At 47.2% G+C, this 20,755-nt stretch overlaps 1 protein-coding gene across 1 annotated transcript; it reads right to left on the reverse strand.

The window, feature by feature from the left end:
* Window positions 1–5,646: 5,646 nt before the first annotated feature.
* Window positions 5,647–13,670, reverse strand: PIM2 (Pim-2 proto-oncogene, serine/threonine kinase). Its single transcript, XM_081893565.1, has 6 exons — window positions 13,479–13,670; window positions 9,137–9,243; window positions 8,518–8,568; window positions 8,034–8,406; window positions 7,132–7,308; window positions 5,647–6,283 (listed from the first exon to the last, which is right to left on the reverse strand). The coding sequence occupies exons 1-6, from the start codon at window positions 13,516–13,518 to the stop codon at window positions 6,117–6,119; spliced, it is 915 nt and encodes a 304-aa protein (XP_081749691.1). The 5' UTR covers window positions 13,519–13,670; the 3' UTR covers window positions 5,647–6,116.
* Window positions 13,671–20,755: the final 7,085 nt, after the last annotated feature.

A 20,755-nucleotide genomic window follows, 5' to 3' on the forward strand; every position in this document is an offset into this window, starting at 1 on the left:
GAGAAGGGAGTGCGAGGGAGCGGGCAGAGCGGCCGTGCTCCTTCCGGAGGACTCCGCGGCTAGAGGAAGGAGGCGGGGCCTTCCGCTGAGAACCATAGAGTCATAAAATCATAGAGTTGGAAGGGGCCCCCAGGGGTCATCGAGTCTGACCCCCCCCCCGCGCAGCTGGAATCTCAGCGAAAGCATCCCTGATGGAGGGTCACCCAACCTCTCATCAAAAACCTCCACAGCCTCCCGAGTTCCAGAAAGTTGTTCCTGATGTTTGGTCGGATTCATAGCTGTCAACTTTTCCCTTTTCTTGCGAGGAATCCTATTCGGAATAAGGGAATTTCCCTTTAAAAAAGGGAAAAGTTGACAGCTATGGGTCGGAATCTTCTTTCTTGTAACTTGAAGCCATTGGTTCGGGTCCTGCCCTCCAGAGCAGGGGAAAACAATAATAATAATAATAATAATAATAATAATAATAATAATAATAATAATAATAATAATGGTATATAAATCTTGTGAAATAAAAGAATTGGGGGCCCCTCCAGATGTTTTCCCTTCCACTTCCCCAGGCTTGTTGCTGCCTTCAACTTCGCAGTCCCCTTCCATCACATACAGACTGCATTTCCTTAAAAGCAAACAGGAAAATACACTACAAGAAGGTCATCTATCCATTTACAGTCATACGTCGGGTTCCAGAAGCTTCAGGTTGTGTTTTTTCGGGTTACGGACGCGCCAAAACCCGGACGTACCGGAACAGGTTACTTTCCAGGTTTCAGCAAAGAGCTAAATCGCGCTTTGCTCATGCGCAGAAGCGCCGAATCACAACCCGCATGTGTGCAGATGTGCCGCTGTGGGTTGCAAACGTGCATCCCGCAAGGATCACATTTGCAACCTGAGCGTCCACTGTATTTCACTGCATGTATATCCCAACTTTCCCCACACCCAGAGCTCAAGGGAGCATGTGTGGTTCTTCCCCTTCTCATTTAACCCTCACAACAACCCTGCGAGGTAATTAGTCTGAGAGGCAGGTCCACAAGGTCACACCCAGCTTCATGGCCTGGTGGGGATTTGAACGTTGGATCTAACAAGTCTTTTTTTATATTGACATAAGTAAAAAAAACCAACTGCTCCTTTTCCCTTATGAGGTACCCAAGAGCCCATATAGAGTCCTTTTGTAGGTTCTCTATCGTTAGGAGAAAATAACAGAGACCAACCAGGGAATATTGAGAAGCAAAGCAGCTAGTAAGCCTGATCTTTATTAACTGTTGCAACAGGGTACTCCCCAACACGCAGGAGAGAGGAAGAGGACCCCAAGCCATGAGTGCAAGCCCTTATATAGACATTTTTCATTGCCCGCCCTGGAGTCCAAGACCACCCCAAAAACATCATACCTACATCACAGATATCTGAGTGCTTTGTTTATCTCCTGTCTGGCAAGTTACCTGATTGCATTATCTGGGTTTTGGCCACTCTTTTGTTATTATAACTACTTAATTCCTGAATCTAGGTCACAGGTCACAGGCTCACACCCTGTTCATATCTTGAATGTGCACTTAAGACAGGATTTGTGAGGACAGGATTTGTGAGGAAAGAGACAATGGGGAGGTTTCCCAATTTGACCTTGCAGAGAAATATTTGAGGTCAATTTGTTCAGGACCTTTTCTGTGGGGTTTCAGACATGTGGTTTATGTATACAGTTATGAACATTTATTTATTTTTATATATGACCTTAAAATTCTTATAACAATATATAATACAGTGGTACCTCGGGTTACAGACGCTTCAGGTTACAGACGCTCCAGGTTACAAACTCTGCTAACCCAGAAATAGTACCTCGGGTTAAGAACTTTGTTTCAGGATGAGAACAGAAATCGTGCTCCGGTGGCACAGTGGCAGCGGGGGGCCCCATTACCTAAAGTGGTACCTCAGGTTAAGAACAGTTTCAGGTTAAGAACGGACCTCTAGAACAAATTAAGTTCTTAACCCGAGGTACCAGTATATAGGATTGTATTGCAATGGATATACTGCGGCGTAAGCTTTCATGGACTAGATTCCACTTAAGCAGGTTTAGGCTGACATTTGCTGAAATTTACAGTGACTTTACTGTGCTGTGATGAGACATCCATTTCCCCTTCCCAGTCAGTCCTCCCTGAACCTTCCTTGAACCTTGGGGTTTCTGCCGCCCAGTTCCCTTGCCCTGCTGCTCATTCCTAAAGGTTAGAACTTCCTACACAGGATGTTGCAACCGGAAAGGCGAGGGCAGGTACACAAAACAAGCACACAGGTGACAAGCGAATGGCGCAGGTCTTGTCAGGGTGTGGCCGGCAAGTGTGTGCTTGGGCGGGCAAGCAAACAGTCGAGTGACGCTAGTATCAGGTGTGCGTCACATCCCAAACTTACATCCCTGAGGGCGGGATTTACTGGAACTTGCCTTGCTAATTTCATAAATTCATTTTTTTCCCTAGCATTGGAATGTTCTTTTTCTAGCAAAAGGAGTGGCACTTCAGGAGAAGGCAGCAGCTGTTATGCATGCAGAATGTGCCAGGTTCATTCCCCAATAGCATCCCCAGTTAGGGCTGCCTGAAAACCTCAACAGTGGCTGCCAGTCTGTGTAGACAATAATGAGCTAGATTGACCAGTGGCTAATACTGTATAAAGGCAGCTTCCTATATCCCACTCATGCCAGCCCTGGGTCGAGTAGTGCAAGATTGTAATTTCTCTTAAACCCCAAAAGTATGAAGGGAAAGACAGGAGGAAATTGCTACCATACAAATGTTGGGAAGAGGTATGGGAATCTCTGAAATAATAATAGGTATCTGTTATACATTTTAAACTTAATATGTGAATCACTTATAATTCTTCTACTGGCAGCTGCTTCTCCGACCATTTCATTTGCTCAAGAAAATGTAAATCTGAGTGCTCACTGGAAGGACAGATCCTGAAGCTGAGGTTCCAATACTTTGGCCACCTCATGAGAAGAGAAGACTCCCTGGAAAAGACCCTGATGCTGGGAAAGATGGAGGGCACAAGGAGAAGGGGATGACAGAGATGGTTGGACAGTGTTCTCGAAGCTACCAGCATGAGTTTGACCAAATTGCGGGAGGCAGTGGAAGACAGGGGTGCCTGGCATGCTCTGGTCCAGGGGGTCACGAAGAGTCAGACACGACTAAATGACTAAACAACAACAAACATAGCAGATGTGCACCATAAACTCGCCATATGCTGGAGACATTGCGTGACATCACGTCATGTCCATCGGTCAAATTTGGCCTGCAAGACCTTATAAAACTCTGGCCTGTATAGACCAAAAGCTTCCCCCATCATCCCCACTTCATGCCAGCTTTGAGAGTTTGGACCAATAGGCTTCATTTTAATTAGGGTTGCCATATTTCAGGAAGTAAAATTCCAGACATAAAAGTTGTTGAGCTTTATTCACCTCCCCAAAAAGGCACTTCCTGCTTCTGTGGGTAAAATCCCAGACATTTTGCCAATTTCCGAAATTCCCCTCAAGCGCTATTTTCGCTGCTTTAATCCCAGACATGTCTGGGAAATTCCAGATATATGGCAACCCTACATTTTAATAATATATAGAAGTTTCAGGTGCTGTAATAGTTGTTGTTGTTGTTTAGTCGTTTAGTCGTGTCCGACTCTTCGTGACCCCATGGACCAGAACACGCCAGGCACTCCTGTCTTCCACTGCCTCCCGCAATTTGGTCAAACTCATGCTGGTAGCTTCGAGAACACTGTCCAACCGGCTGTCACCGATGGAAGCGAAAGCCCAGAAAAAGCTCAATATGGAGGCTAAATGGCCGAAATATTGGGAAATTTTGGAATAAGATGGAGACAGACTAAAACTGCAGAGTTTTGAGAAATTAAAGAATAAAGTGCGAGACTGGCTCCATTATTATCAGATAATGGAGGCATATAATTTGGACAAGAAAATTGGCTTCCAGGTGGAAAAATCAAAATTAGAAACAGAATTGTTAGAACCCAAAACAAAGAATTTGTCAAGGATGTATAACTTGCTGTTGAAATGGAATACTCAGGATGAAACGGTTAAATCTGCTATGATAAAATGGGCACAAGATGTTGGACATAATATCATGTTTGCTGACTGGGAACAGCTGTGGAACACCGGTATGAAATTCACGGCATGTAATGCCTTAAGAGAGAATATTATGAAAATGATTTACAGGTGGTACATGACCCCAGTCAAGCTTGCAAAAATTTATCATTTGCCTGATAATAAATGTTGGAAATATAGAGAAAATGAAGGCACATTCTTTCACCTTTGGTGGACGTACCCAAGGATTAAGGCTTTCTGGGAGATGATATATAATGAACTGAAAAAGGTATTTAAATATACCCTTTTGAAGAAACCAGAGGCCTTTCTTCTGGGCATAGTTGACCAATCGGTGTTAAAGAAGGATAGAACTTTCGTTATGTATGCCACAACAGCAGCAAGAATACTCATCGCAAAATATTGGAAGACACAAGATCTACCCACTTTGGAAGAATGGCAGATGAAGGTGATGGACTACATGGAATTGGCGGAAATGACCGGCAGGATCCGAGATCAGGGAGAAGAGTTAGTGGAAGAAGATTGGAAGAAATTTAAAGACTACTGTATTTACAGAGATATTGCAAAATTAATGAATTTTAGAATAATGTTGGATTGGAACTAAGAGGTTTCTAGCTGTAATGGGTTAAAAGAATATGAAAAAATGGGTCTATATAAGAAAAAAATTAAGATTGTAATAATTTAAGAATAAGATTTGGGTAGCACAAAGAGGGAAAGAAATTGTTGAATTAATAATTCGATTTGGAATACAAAAAAGGGTGGTATGAGGAGGTCCGAGAAATAAGTAAATGAAAAATAATGTGATGGAAAGATTGATTGTTTTTAACAATTTTTATTTTGTATTTTGTATTTTTTCTTTTTCTTTTTGTAATGTGAAAACCTTAATAAAAATTTTATTAAAAAAAAGAAGAAGAGAACACTGTCCAACCATCTCGTCCTCTGTCGTCCCCTTCTCCTTGTGCCCTCCATCTTTCCCAACATCAGGGTCTTTTCCAGGGAGTCTTCTCTTCTCATGAGGTGGCCAAAGTCTTGGAGCCTCAGCTTCACAATCTGTCCTTCCAGTGAGCACTCAGGGCTGATTTCCTTCAGAATGGATAGGTTTGATCATCTTGCAGTCCATGGGACTCTCAAGAGTCTCCTCCAGCACCAGAATTCAAAAGCATCAATTCTTCGGCGATCAGCCTTCTTTATGGTCCAGCTCTCACTTCCATACATCACTACTGTAATAGTAGAATACGGTTTTGGCTTATCAACCACCTTCTCAGTCTCCATTGTGAGGTCAATTATAGAACAAGAAGACAAAGGAGTTTTGTCTCCAGAACAATTATGATACCTCAAAGTGACTAATGCAGTTATGGGGACAGTGGGCTGTTTGGGGGTCATGGTCAAACCCTGTTGGAATTAAGACGGACACATCCAAGTGTTTGTTTCGCATTTGTGACATCTGAGTGTTAAATGTAGGATAGACTCTAGGGAGAGAAATCTAATGTATGGTTTGACTTCCACATTAGATGTTGCAAGCCTCCCATATGTAAATTCAGTCAGACAAACAGCCCTTCACCTGAAATGAGCAAGGATTCACTTTCACAAAATAAATTTTATTAAGTAGATTTCCATTCAGATTTCATTGAGCAAAATTTATCTGCAAACATTTCCTTTTTAAAAATTAGCACACACACACACACGATAGGGCAGCAAAAACCTACCCCAGAATCCTTTTCTTCCAAAAGGCTGAAAAATTGCAATACACAAGTATTTACACGTACAATTACGTCTGATTGCTGGGCAGGCCCAGAATTCAAACATCCTTTGGGCAGCTGAGAGGACTTTGCACTGCGACATCTGAATTCTCTACCCAGTTGTGGCTCTAGACAAGAGGGAAACTCTTTAACACGCACACACACACACACACACCTGTAGAACCAGGTTAACTCTTTCTCAGCCAGTGACCAAGCCTGGCTGCCTGAGGTTCAGCGGTAGCAAATTAGCACCACCTCCCCATCGCAGAGGGGGAGGAGAGAAGAAAAGAGAAGGGGTTTTAAGTCTCTCAGCCGCTGCTGTTGCAAACTGTGGCCCGAGGGCTTGCTAGGCTCTGCAGTTCTTCAGGCTGAAGAAGAGGGTCAAGCTTTAGCCAGGAGTGCAACAGCACTTGCTCCAGCGTTGGCCGTTCAGAAGGTTCCAGAGATAAGCACCATCGGATTAGATCTTGGCAGTCTGGGAAAGTAGAAGAGCCAACATTACAAGGATATATAGGAGCCTTGGCTTGCAAAGGCATTCCGCCACCCTGTGCCAGTTAGGCATTTGTACACTATAATCTGAATTTGAGATTGCAGGGATTCAATCAAGGATTTACCAATTTGAGAAACTGAGAATGAAATTCCTTCTTTAAAAGGTACACATACACACACACAACAAAGTCACTAGTCCTTAGGGCTGTGGGATAGGTAGAAATGGGGTGTGAACTTTTAAAAGGTAAAGGGACCCCTGGCCATTAGGTGCAGTCGTGGCCGACTCTGGGGTTGCGGCGCTCATCTCGCTTTACTGGCCGAGGGAGCCAGCGTACAGCTTCCGGGTCATGTGGCTAGCATGACTAAGCCGCTTCTGGCGAACCAGAGCAGCGCACGGAAACGCAGTTTACCTTCCCACCGGAGCGGTACCTATTTATCTACTTGCACTTTGACGTGCTTTTGAAGTACTAGGAGCAGGGACCGAGCAACGGGAGCTCACCCCGTCGCAGGGATTCGAACCGCCGACCTTCTGATCGGCAAGGCCTAGGCTCTGTGGTTTAACCCACAGCGCCACCCATGTCCCTATGAACTTTTAGGCACAAGCTAAAAATGAAGGAGAGATGGGGAATCTTGAACAGTTTAGGATTTTTTCTTCCTTTCTAGGTGGCTTACAAGAAAATCATATCAAGAGCCACCCAAGTCCTTCTCAAAGGGTAAATGGCCCTGCAGTCGAGAGGCCGGATCAGCACGAGTAGGGAAAATGTAACAACCATTTCAAATTCAACTTATTGTTGGGTTTATAACTAGACCTCCTCAGTTTGCAGACACACTCACCAGCAGACACAGGGGTGCGGAACTCCACAGTTGCAGCCAGAATCTCCTCATCCCGTTCGAAGGGGATATCGCCACACACCATGTCATAGAGGAGGATCCCCAATGACCAGACTGTGGCTGGCAGGGCATGGTACTGCTGGGATTCCACCCACTCTGGTGGGCTGTACACACGGGTACCTGAGATGGTGAGAGAAGCCAACAGGTTACCAATCGTTCCAAACCTAAGATACATTCATTTTTTACAAAAAAACCCAAAAAACTCCTCTAAATATTGCATTTAAAACAAATTAAAGCCCACTTCTATAGCAATTAAAGCAGGAAAAAATAGAAAGAGTGTGTTAAAAAATAAAATAAACCCAGCAATGCTGATAGAACAACAAGTGATGTAGTAACAAATAATCAGAACCAGATTCTGAAAGACAATCTTGGCAATAATTTTGCCTAGTGAGCTTTCGCTGAACAGGACAGCCATTGTCGTTTCCTGAAACTCACCAGATTTAGCAAGACTGGCTTTTCTAAGCAATAATAACAGTGCCATGATTGAGAAGTCCCTGCTTTTGACAGGGTGGGCTGTAAGGCCTACTGAGCAGATTTTCATGCAGGATCTGGCTTTGTGGGTTTCTTAAACCTCCAGTTACTGGGACTTCAAATAATTCATAACAAATAAATAAACACAGGCCACACCTCGAAGCAAGCTCAGAAGTTAGAGACTCTGTCTTCTAAACTAGGATCCCAACCATCTCCAAGGGGACAAAAGTACCCTGGGAAGTAGAACTGAGAAGTAAATTCTCCTGTTTTGATATGGGCTCTCAGCAGTTGCAGCTCCCAGCTTTCCACTGCCAGAGCCCTTAGGTCTCACTTCCCTCCAAGGTGGAAAAACGCTCCAGTACCTTGACACTCACCATCAAACTCTGTGTAGGCAGACTCTCTCAGCAAAGCTCCAGAACCAAAGTCAATCAGCTTGAGGTTGCCGGTGCGCAAATCCACCAGGATGTTCTCGTCCTTGATGTCCCGATGCACCACCCCCTTTTCGTGGCAGTGGCGAGCGGCTTCCACCACCTGGCGGAAGAACTGGCGGCAGAGTTTCTCAGGGAGAGGGCCCTGCTCAGTCACATAGTCAAAGAGATCCTGGCAGTTCTCGGGCTTCTCCAGTATGAGGAAAAAGCCTTCGGGGCCTTCATACCAGTCCAGGAGGCGAATCACGCCCCGGTGGCCAGATCCTGAGCACACGAGCTTCATCAGCGCCACTTCCAGAGGCACCACTGCCCTGTTAGGCTGCAAAAGGAAGACAAAGAATAAACTTAGTACAAGGAGTTCAGGGGTAACTAAGGAGTCAACAGAATGTTGCTTCAGTACGGAAGGTGAACGCTTTTCGAACAAACTCACCAGCTCTGCCCAGTGTGAAACTTTATTCCTGGCAACATGCTTGATTGCAACCTATGGGATAAAACACAAGAGAGATAAGAGCTTGTAAACCCCCTCCACCCACAGAGACTGAAGCAGGATCGGAGCCAGACTTTCATTAGATCAGGACTGCAGAATTTCTCTTTTAGCAACATTCCCCGAACCTGGCAAATTCTCTGGGTGGAATTCAACGTAACACTAAGGAGATTGTCTTAGCACAGGCATTTCTGGTGGCCCAACAGAATGATATTCCCTTTCCTCCTCCCCACTCCATGTTTTGGGAATACCCCATACACCAGGGGTCGGCAAGGTTTACCTCGCCTGGGCCGGTTCACTCCAGTGGAGATCACTCTGTGGGCCTGAGCATGAGCACCTGCGATTTCTGGCGCTGCGGAAGCGAGTCCCTGTGCCATGCTGCGCTGGTTTAGCCAGGCAAGTGGGCGGCTTGGTTCGGGGGCCGGTTAAATGACCCCTATGGGCTGCTTGTGGCCCATGGGTCTTAGGTTGCTGACCCCTGCCATACACAGTTGCAAGCTTACACTTGCTGCTGCATCACGTGCGAAGTGCCCCGCCAGCAGCCATTCCCATCACAAAGTCTCACCTGCAGTCCATCAGCAATCCTGTGTCCAGCGTAGACCATCCCAAAGCCGCCTTTGCCCAGCAAGCTGCCTTGCTTATACAGAGCTTCAAAGGATTCTTTGTCTTTACCTAGAGAGAAATGAGTAGATGACAAAGTTACTGGGGCTGGATTCACACCAGGACGTTGCTGTAGCTGTTTCACCATGACAGCACCATACTAGGCTTCTGTTCATTCTTGTTCCAACCGGTGTTCCAGATCCAGGAACAGTTCTGATGGCTCCTGGAGTGGCACTGCGAGGGCAAGACTCTGGGGCCCCCACTAAGCAGAAGGACCCTCAAATGAAACAGGGTCTGCTTACCACTCCACTGTATTGGAGGGAGGAAAGTAATGCCCACATGAGCATCTAGAGAAGGACTCTCTCCTGTCAATCCACTGGGGCCAGAGGCTAAAACGACCGCACTGCATCACTGCCTCCAAGAAGAATTTGAGTTCAAGGACACTGCAAAAGGCTCCCAAATTCAGAGCGACTCCTCCAAACTTCCCAAGCAGAGGAAAAAGATGCACTCCCACCAGGGATGGGGCACCTGTGGCCCTGCAGGTGTTGCTGGACTCCAACTCCCATCATCCTCAGCTATTGGCTATACTGGTTGGGGTTAATGAGAGCTGTAGTCCAGCAGCACCTGCAGGGCCACAGGTGCCCCCGTCTTGCAAGAAGTGAAGCTTTCCTCATTTCTGCATCTCCGGGCCCGAGAAAGGCTTGCCTGTCTATCTCCTGCCCGCTATACAGCTGCTATGAAGAAAACATAAGAGAAGATTGCTGTATCTGGTCAGTGGTCCATCAAGTCCAATGCCTCTGGGAAACCTAAACACAAGAGCACTCTCTCCACTTGCAGTTTCCAGAAATTAAAGAAGAGCTCTGCCATTTATTTAACTGCATGAAAGGATTTTGGCATCCCCAACATCAGATTGTTTGGTCCTAAAGGCACTGGAGTGAAGGGGTTAGGGAGGAAGCAAAGAAGATGGGCAGGCGGTAACCAAATTTTCTGAGACTTTAGATCAGGCATCCCCAACCTGCAGCCCTCCAGATGTTTTGGCCTACAACTCCCATGGTCCCTAGCTAACAGGACCAGTGGTCAGGGATGATGGGAATTGTAGTCCAAAACATCTGGAGGGCCGAAGGTTGGGGGTGTGTGCTTTAGATCCTCGCTTCTCATGCTTTAAACACAGGACAACTCAGTAAATGACAAAGCCGCCCAGAGTCTTGCATGTGACTCACAGGAAGTACAGCTGCTCTCCTGCCCATCAGAGACCGGCTTCCCCAGCTTGGCAGCTGGTGCAACTGGACTTCCTGGTTGACTGCCTCTCAGCCCAGCTTTAATACAAACAATAAGTGGGAGGAAAGAGAGAGCAAGAGCTGCAGACTAAGATCCTTGGGTGTGTTGTGGCCAACTCCTTTTTTATGAATGGAGCTTCCTTGCCTTGAACAGCTGAAGTCAATGGGCAAAGTTTTCTCCAGGAAGGAGATGCATGCAGCAATGAAGGAAGGCTGTCCCTGACACATTTTGCTTGCTGCAAAACTATGATAGGAACAGTTTGCCAGAAGAGCCTGATGGATGAGGCCAGTGGCGTAGCATGGGGGCTGGCCGCACTGGGCGCAACATCTGGGGGTTAGGGTTAGGGTGCGCAAATCCACGGGTTAGGGAGCGCAAATCTATGGGTTAGGGGGTGCAAATTACTTGCCTTGCCCCGGGTGCTGACAACCCACGCTACGCCACTGGATGAGGCCAATGGCAAATTAACTCCAGCATCTTGCTCTCAAGGTGGCCAGCCAGCCAGATGTTTGCCAGAAGCATGCAAGCAGGAGGAGCTGAGCACAACAGCGCTCTGCCTGCAGTTTGCAGCGCTTGGAATGCAAGAGGAGATGGAGGAAGCTTCCCATGACAAAGGGCTTAAAAGGCACAAGAGTCCCTTCAGGAAGCAAAGAATTAGCAACTCAAACTAGGTCACATTCAGCTGCGCTTCTTTTGCTTGAGGCAAAAGCCCATCCCACAGATAGCATGAGAAAGGAGTTCGTTTGTTAGGCAGATGGGGCAAGGTGAGAATCCAGGATGTTTGCCTGATGATTCACCAATGGGAGGTAAAGGTTAGGAGGTTGTTTATGGGAAATCCTCTGTTTTTGAATGAGTTATCAGGGGAGGAGATATCCCTCCAGGGGATGGAGGGGGGGGGGAGGCGTGTCTGAACCAGGGGGAAAGAAAGAGCAGTAGGCAATTTGGAAAAAGAGAGTTTCCATCTAGCTGGAGGTAATGCGACCTCTTTGCTGAACTCACGCTCCGCTCGCATGTGTTTGTAAATAAAGCAAGCATGACAAAGATGCCGCACATCTCATCTAACAGGAATCCAAACCAGCCACGGCTGCATACCGCGGAGTTTCTCACCGGAGTGGGAGAGCAGGGATGCTTAACGCGTTTGCGAACTGACTCGCCCTTTCTCGCGCGCACTTTCTTCGGTGGGGGGCAGCAGAGAGTCGCCCTCGCCGCTTCCAGGCATTTCACCACCCAGACTGCTCCTCCGACCTTCCCTCTGAGTCGCCTGCCCGCTTTCCCTGTGTTGTGTGCATCAGGTTACGGGGCACGCAAGGTAACCAGACGCCACGGGAATAGGGGACCCCGCTGCCTAAAACCATTGTGCAAAAGAAGGATTGCGCAAAAGGTGGCTTTTTTACAAGGAGAAAGGGAGGCAGAAAAAGGGCGCATCTGTGGAACATCACTTCGTTTCTCCCCTCGCATAACTCCCATTTAGTATAGAGATGTTGTAAATTGGAAGGGACCTCGCGGGGTCATCTAGTCCAACCCGCTGCAAGTGCAGGAATATTTTGCCCCAAACGGGGCTCGAACTCACAACATTAAGAGTCTCATGCTCTCCCAACCGAGCTATTCCAGGTTTTAAGGCATTGCCCACCCCTGTTTCTCCAGGGCCCAAACCCCAGAGTTGCCTTAGGCGCACCCCTAACCCCCAGGTCCGGTGGACAGCAACTGGGGGAAAGGGCTTCCGAGGAGGCGCCCACCTTTCCAAGGAACCGGCAGCCCTGTCCGAAAAGGGTGTCGAGAGGAAAGAAGAAAGGAGGGGCGACTGGCGAGGAAGTGAGAGGGAGACGGACGAAGAACCAGGGCGATCTGCAGCAGAGAAGGAAAGCAGGTCTCCGCTACTACCGAAGCTTTCTGCAAAGGAACCCAACAGGGCAGAGGAACAGAAGAGGAAAAATGCACAGAGATGCGCCCTATCCTGCAGCCACGAGCGAGAAGGCGCATCTTGCAGTTTCCCCTTTTCCTCCGCCTTACACCCACTGCGGGCGACCCAGTTTAGGATGGGAATGGAGTGGTCAGGGAGTATTATTATTAATTCCCACCAACCATTGCACTGGTTCTGCTCCTGCGCCTTTGGAAGCGCCCCAGCATCCAAAACTTTAGCGGGGGGAGGGTGCAATAAAGGAAAGTTGGATAGGATCCCGTGCGTTGAAAAAGCGCAGGAACTCTTCACGCATTAAGTTTTGGGGAGCACACGGACAGGGAGATGAGAGACAAAGTGGTGTAGCGGTTAGAGCGCTGCACCAGGCCCTGGGAGACCGGGGTTCAAACCCCCAGACTCGGTCACCAAACTCGCTGGGTGACCTTGGGTCACTGCCTCAGCGTAACGGACGTACTTCGCAGAGTTGTTGAAGGGATAGCAAGCAGGAGTGCCAACTTGGCCCCGCGACCGTGGCGCCGAAATCTGTGGGTGCCCAGCTCCTTCATGGGGAATTTTAGGGATGCTCGGGCACCCAGGGAGTTGACACTTATGGTAGCAAGTATGGGCAGAAGTTATGTACCCCGCTTTGAGCAGATTGCAGGAAAGGCGGGATATAAATGTAATGAATGAATAAACACACACACACATGCAACTATGCGAGGCACACGCTTGCCGCGTTCAGATACATTTACATTTCAACAGCCCAGGACTGAAATAAAAGTTACTCTACTTTATTTATGGCAACTGCTTTGCAGAGGTACTGGGTACTCCATTTACAATAGGTTTGGCAACGTTATATATGTGTGTGTGTACACACACACACACACACACAGCATGTGTGGGGAAAACCAGCCAGTTGGGCGGGGTATAAATAATAAATTATTATTATTATAGTATGCATCTGAACGCGACAAGCCGGTGCCTCGTATGGGCGCCCTAGGGAAGCCGGGTCTGGAGGGCAAGCAGCTATCCTCATTGAGCAAATCCGCGCCTCCAGACCCGACCCCACTCCAAGAGGCGCGCGAGCCTTGGAGGAAACCTTCACCAGCGGGGGAGACGGGCGCGCACGCCTTACCTGCGGAACTCCAAGCGACTTCGCTCCGCTCCGGGACCATCGTCCCCAGCAGGGCTGCCTCGTCCGCGATCTCGAGCCCGGACCGATGCCCGCAGAAGCGCAGGCGGCTCAAGCGCGGCTCAAGCGGACGCCCCGGCGCTGCATAGCTGCTCCAAGTGCTTCGCCAGTTCCGCTCCTAAGTCGACCAGCCGAGAACTCCTTTCTGCGCTTTTACGCACCCGGCCTTTCAGGCGGCTCGGCTTATTTGCATCTCTCGCCGCGGCGGCCAATGAAAGGTCTCCCTTTGGCCCTCTATGCAAATGAGCCGACGCAACTGGAGGGGCGGGAAGCGGGGGGCGGAGCCGGGCTGGGCTTTTCCTTTCCACGCGCGACCGGGAAAGATCAACTTGAGCCGCTTGGACGTGGCGAGGATCCAAGGAGGCGCGTGTGCCCGGCAGCCTTGACCCTCCTCTTGGCCTTGAAGTGGGTTGGCTCCCACCCAAAGCACCTCTGGGCGCACGGAATGGGAGCCCGGGAGGGCTTCAGGCTTTTTCAGTTATTTCATAAACTTTATAGCCTGTTTGATTGCTTAAAATCCTCCCCAAAAAACCTCAAAGCAGTTTGCATTGTGCTGCCTTGGGGAAAAATCTGCTTTGCTTTCTTCTAGAAACCCCAAGATTTCCACTCAGAGCAGATGCACACAAAGGCACACAGCTGGGATTAAAAAGCAAGGTGCCTCTGAGCATATGCTGAGTCTAGGAATTGGGTTTCCTTTCCTTTCGCGGACCAAAAGGGCCACAACAGATTGGCTCATTTTGGGGCAGGGGAGTTATTTTGTTCTTCCTAAAGTTAAACAACTGGGAGTCAGAAATCCTTCCTGATCCACTGTTGGTCACCCAGAGGTCCTCAAGTAGATCTGTCTCCTTTCTTTCATTTCCTGCTCGGCAGATATAACACTTTGTGTCCTTGGTTAGAGCGTGGTGCTGACAACACCAAAGTTGCAAGTTCGATCCCCATAAGGGAGAGCTGCATATTTCTGGACTAGATGACCCTCAGGGTCCCTTCCAACTGTGATTCTATGTGAAATGCACTAAACATTTACTTGGAAGTAAGGTAAATGTAAAGGACCCCTGGACAGTTAAGTCCAGGCAAAGGCGGCTATGGGGTGTGACGTTCATCTTGCTTTCAGGCCGAGAGAGCCGGCATTTGTCCACAGACAGCTTTCTGGGTCATGTGGCCAGCATGACTAAACTGCTTCTGGAGCAACGGAACACCATGACAGAAACCAGAGCGCACAGAAATGCCATTTACCTTCCCACCACAGCGGTATCTATTTATCTACTTACACTGGTGTGCTTTCAAACTGCTAGGTTGGCAGGAGCTGGGACAAAGCAACAGGAGCTCACCCCGTAGTGCAGATTTGAACTGCCGCCCTTCTGATCAGCAAGCCCAAGAGGCCTGGTGGTTCAGACCACAGCGCCACCCGTTCCTACTTGGAAGTAAACCCCACTGGGACTTAATTCAAAAGAAATATACCTAAGAGTTGACTGCAAATTTAAATACACTGAACCCCACATTGAACATAGCGGGGTTTGCTTCTAAGTAAACTTGCATAGAATCATGCTGCACTGATGATTTGGGAACAATTTCCGCATAGCTGACTTGTCAATTAGACTTTGTTGATCACAAGGTCTGAGCTTTAGTGGGTCTGAGGTCAATGGCTGCAAAGGACTATATATAACCAAGTTAGAGTAGATCTACTGAAATTAATGAATCTATAAAGCTAAAGGGACCCCTGACCATTAGGTCCAGTCACAGATGACTCTGGGGTTGTGATGCTCATCTCACTTTACTGGCCAAGCGAGCTGGCGTACAGCTTCTGGGTCATGTGGCCAGTATGACTAAGCCACTTCTGGTGAACCAGAGCAGTGCACGGAAACGCCGTTTACCTTCCCGCCGGAGCAGTACCTATTTATCTACTTGCACTTTGACGTGCTTTCGAACTGCTAGGTTGGCAAGAGCTGGGACTGAGTAACGGGAGCTTACCCCGTTGCGGAGATTCAAACCGCCGACCTTCTGATCGGCAAGCACTAGGCTCTGTGGTTTAGACCACAGCGCCACCCGTGTCCCTACCATTAATCTATAGGTGTCCTCTAAATAGGACTAACCCTGGATACAACCCTAAACCATTTTAAACAAATAATCTTTTTCTCCCCTCTCCTTAAAAAAGTATGAATGAATTAGGGGACAATGGTTGCCAGTGCAGTGCCTCCAAATGTTGCTAGACTACAACTCCCATCATCCCTCACCATTGGTCAGGCTGGCTGGGGCTGACCAGAGTTGGAGTCCAGCAACATCTGGGGTGCACCATATTTGCTACCCCTGAATTAGGAGACATAAATACTCCGCACTGCCCCCGTCTCTTTTGTCATTTTAAAACTCTGCATTTTGCACTAAAGCTTGATGCATGTTTACCTGGGATTGACTTCCATGGACATCAGCGGAACTTCTTCCCTCTGGGCGAGGACTGTTGTCCTCATATGCTGTCTATGGGCTTCTTGGGGCATTTGATTGGGCACACTGGAAAGAGGATTAGATAGGATTTTGGTCTGTCCCCACCGAGCTCTTAAAGAGCAAAGGCAGATTGCAGGTGTTTTGCACCACATCAAATACAACAGAAGACAAAATCCACCACAGTCCAGTAGGAGATGAGAATTTTCTTTGCAAAAGTTTGGTGTCTGCTGAATTCTTAAGAAAGGTGTGCTAGGAAACTGGACAACAGTTTCTCTGTTAAAACGCCAACATTTAATAGTGTGTTTAATCTCAAGTTAGATCTGATGGTTTTTTATTATTATTATTATTATTATTATTATTATTATTATTATTATTATTATTAGAGACTTTCAGCTTGACACATCCAGAAATATTTAATACTCGGACAAAGAGAACAGGACGGGACAGAAGTAGCAGAGTGATGTTTGGTGTTTAGAGGACAAATGAATAACCAAGTTTACAGCTGCCTGGGGTTGTCAAGATGATTCAGGAGCAAAAGGACTGCTGATGCTTTTGGTTAAAGACATAACAAAACCAAAATGGTTCTAGTAAAGGAGAATCTGATGTTGTTGGGCTACAAGTCCCATCATCACTGGTTCCAGCTTAAGCCTGGGTGGATGGGGTTTGAATTTGAAGGTCCCTGCTAGCTGTCCTATAGTAGACCAGATTTAACAGTTCAAAACATGCAATGCAAGCCTACACGTTTACCCAAACCAGTCTCACTGTGTTCAATGGGGCTTTCTAAAGGGTATGTAAGTGTGTAAAAGTGCAATCCCAACGCTATCTACTCAGAAGTAAGTCCCACTGAATTCACTGGGCTGTATTACCAGGTAAATTGAGTCAGGATTACAGCCTTAATATCTAAAGAAAAGGTTGTAGGAGACTTAGGGATGTATCTAATACTAGTCCTACTCAGAGTACACTCACTGAAATCCAAGCAAACAATAACAGATGCTAGAAGAGAATTTGAGGAGCATATCTCCCTCTTCTGATCATTCCATCAGTGCAAACATTTCTGAAGTATTTGTATTATCCCAATGTCCCCATTGACCAAGGACACTGCCTGTCTTCTGCTTTCTGTCAGTTTTCTCATTTGGACTTTTGAAGGAAATTTGAGGAGCGTCTTTTAATAATGTTGTTCATATTAATACTTCTGCTACAGATACAATTCTTTAAGGTTTCAGGGTTGTTGTTGTTGTTTAGTCGTGTCCGGCTCTTCGCGACCCCTTGGACCAGAGCACGCCAGGCACTCCTGTCTTCCACTGCCTCCCGCAGTTTGGTCAAACTCATGCTTGTATCTTTGAGAACACTATCCAACCATCTCATCCTCTGTCCCCTTCTCCTTGTGCCCTCCATCTTTCCCAGCATCAGGGTCTTTTCCAGGGGGTCTTCTCTTCTCGTGAGGTGGCCAAAGTATTGGAGCCTCAGCTTCAGGATCTGTCCTTCCAGTGAGCACTCAGGGCTGATCTCTTTAAGAATGGATAGGTTTGATCTTCTTGCAGTCCATGGGATTCTCAAGAGTCTCCTCCAGCACCATAATTCAAAAGCATCAATTCTTCGGCGACCAGCCTTCTTTATGGTCCAGCTCTCACTTCCATACATCACTACTGGGAAAACCATAGCTTTTACTATACGGACCTTTGTTGGCAAGGTGATGTCTCTGCTTTTTAAGATGCTGTCTAGGTTCAGGGTTGTACCCAATGCTAATTCCACTTAGAGTAGACCCATTGAGATTAATGAACCCAAGTCATGTTCATTAAAAACATAAGAAGAGGCCTGCAGGATCAGGCCAGAGGCCCCCCTAGTTCAACATCCTGTTTTCAGTTTTCACTATGCACTGTGTGAAGAAGGACTTTGTTTTCTCTGTCCTGAATCTTCCATCATTTAGCTTCAATTGATGTCCACGAGTTCTAGGGCAATGAGGGAGAAAAACTTTATCCACTCCCTGTATGCTATACATAGTTTTACACACTTCTAGCATGTCCCCTCCTACTCACCTTTTTTAAAAAAACTAACAAGTCCCAAATGCTGCAACATTTCCTCATAGAAATGTCACACAAACCCCTTTTGGTTGCCGTTTTCTGGACCTTTTCCAACTCCACAATATCCTGTTTGATGTGAGGCAACCAGAACGGTACACATAGTTCCAAATGAAGAGTTGTATAACAGCACTGTGACATCAGCAGCTTTCTTTTCAATTCACTTCCTAATTATTCCTAGCATGGATTTGTCTTTTTCAGAGCTGCTGCACACTGGGTTGACATCTTCATCAAACTCAAGGTCTCATTTCTGGTCAGTCACCAAGTTCAAATCCCATGAGCGTGTACATGAAATTAATAATTTTTGCCCCAACACCCACCCACTACTTTGCACTAAGTTGCATTTGCCTTTTTTATGGCTCATTCACTCAGTTTGGAAAGGTCTTTTTGCAGCTTGTCACAATCTTTTTTTGTTTAATTGACCCCAAACAGTTTCATATCAGCAGCAAACTTGGCCACCTCACCGCTCACCCCTAAACCTAGTTTGTTTATGAACAGTTTGAAAAGCACAGGGTCCCCATATACTGACTCTTGTGGGGCTCCACTTTCTACACCCCTCCTCGAGGAGAGTGGTCCTCCTCCAGGAGAACCAATGTGATGTAGTGGTTAAGAGCGGTGGACTTGTAATCTGGTGAACCGGGTTTGCTTCCCTGCTCCTCCACATGCAGCTGCTGGGTGACCTTGGGCTGGTCACACTTCTTGAAGTCTCTCAGCCCCACTCACCTCACAGAGTGTTTGTTGTGGGGGAGGAAGGGAAAGGAGAACGTTAGCCGCTTTGAGACTCCTTTGGGTAGTGATAAAGCGGGATATCAAATCCAAACTCTTCTTCTCTTCATTTCTACTCTGCTTCCTGTTACTTAACCATTTTCTGACCCACAAGAGGATCTTGCCATAAGAGGATTCTTTGACAGCTGAGCTTACTCTGAAGTTTTGGGTGAGGTACTTCATTGAAAGCTTCTTGAAAGTCCAGGTACACTGTATTAACTGGATTACCTCTGACACTCTCAAGGAACTAATAGGTTAGTGAGACAGAACTTAGCCTTGCAGAAGCCATGCTGGTTGTTTAGCAAGGCTTCTGCTTCTATATGCTCATTCTATCTCTAAAAACATTTTCCACTAGTTTTCCCAGGACAGATGTTACGCTAACCAGCCTTTAATTTTCCAGACAATCGTATACCCAGTTTTCTGGAAGTCCCATAGATAGGCACAGGAGGGTCATGCTGTTAGGATCCAGCCAAGTGCCTTGAGAGTAACTTAGGGTTACCAGTTACAGATAGGTAGCCGTGTTGGTCTGCCATAGTCAAATTTTTTCCCCCTTCCAGTAGCACCTTAAAGACCAACTAAGTTAGTTCTTGGTATGAACTTTCGTGTGCATGCACAAGTGTGCATGCACACGAAAGCTCATACCAAGAACTAACTTAGTTGGTCTTTAAGATGCTAATGGAAGGAAATTTTTTTTGTTTTGATTAGGGTTACCAGACATCCCCAGATTTGCAAATCTGTCCCCGGGAAACGTGGTTGCCGCAGCTGCAGCCTCAGCAGCCTGGAAGCACACTTGGCTCTGGCTGGCTTCAGGAGCTACTCGCTGCCATAGCGCTCACCATATTTCCTCTCCGGAAGTCCCCATATGATGTGTCTTGTGTGCAACCCATCATATGGGGACTTCCAGAGAGGAAAAATGGGCACCACGGCAGCGAGCAGCTCCTGAAGCTGGCCAGAGCCAACTGCGCTACCAGGTTGGCTTGGGGCTGCTGACTGCTGCTGCCGTCGCCACTGCTGAAGGGGAACCGGGGACGTCCGGCGGTACAGATCTCCTGCCCCCTTTCCCCTTTGATTTCACTGATTGGGTGAGGCTCGGGAGTTGCGGGCAGGCATTGCCCAATTTTAAAAAAACTCTGCGCATGTATGTTTCACAGGGTGCGAAAGAAGGGCTTTGCACGTTTATACAATATGCATGTTCGTTTGGGCCCAGGGTCTTTTGCCTCATCATCCCCACTACTGACTCCCTGTTGCTACTCAGCTTCAAAAATAAAAAAATTGTCCCTGGATTAATTGAAAAAATCTGGTAACCATAGAGTAACTTTTGGTAGGAACCTATTCTCATGGGTCCCTACCTTGTACCAAGTCCATCTAGCTCAGAATTGTCTCCACTGGCTGGCTGTGACTCTCCAGGGTTTCAGGCACAGGGCATTCCCATGCCTACCTGGAGATGTCAGGGGTTGAACTGCGACCTTCTACATGCAAAGCAGCTGCCCTATCCCTGCATTACAGCCCTTCCTCAGGCAATTGTTTTAGTGCAGGCTGACAATTTCAGGGATCTTGGATGTGAAAATGAGGGCCTTCTGGACAAAAAGGAGTGTCCCCGTTCTCACCTGTGTGGTGTTGGAGGACAAAACTTAGAAATGATATTGAGGCACCAGCTGTATTACAGCGTACGATCTCATGGACTACAGTATTTATCTGGAAGAGCCCATTCATAATGGGAGCAAGAGCGATAGTTGAAGGGGTGGTTGCTATATGAAGGAGATACAGTGGTACCTCGGGTTAAGTACTTAATTCGTTCCGGAGGTCCGTACTTAACCTGAAACTGTTCTTAACCTGAAGCACCACTTTAGCTAATGGGGCCTCCCGCTGCACGATTTCTGTTCTCATCCTGAAGCAAAGTTCTTAACCCGAGGAAATATTTCTGGGTTAGAGGAGTCTGTA

This window comes from Podarcis melisellensis, assembly GCF_964234715.1.
Source record: "Podarcis melisellensis genome assembly, chromosome: 17".
NCBI classification, from domain to species: Eukaryota; Metazoa; Chordata; class Lepidosauria; order Squamata; family Lacertidae; genus Podarcis; species Podarcis melisellensis.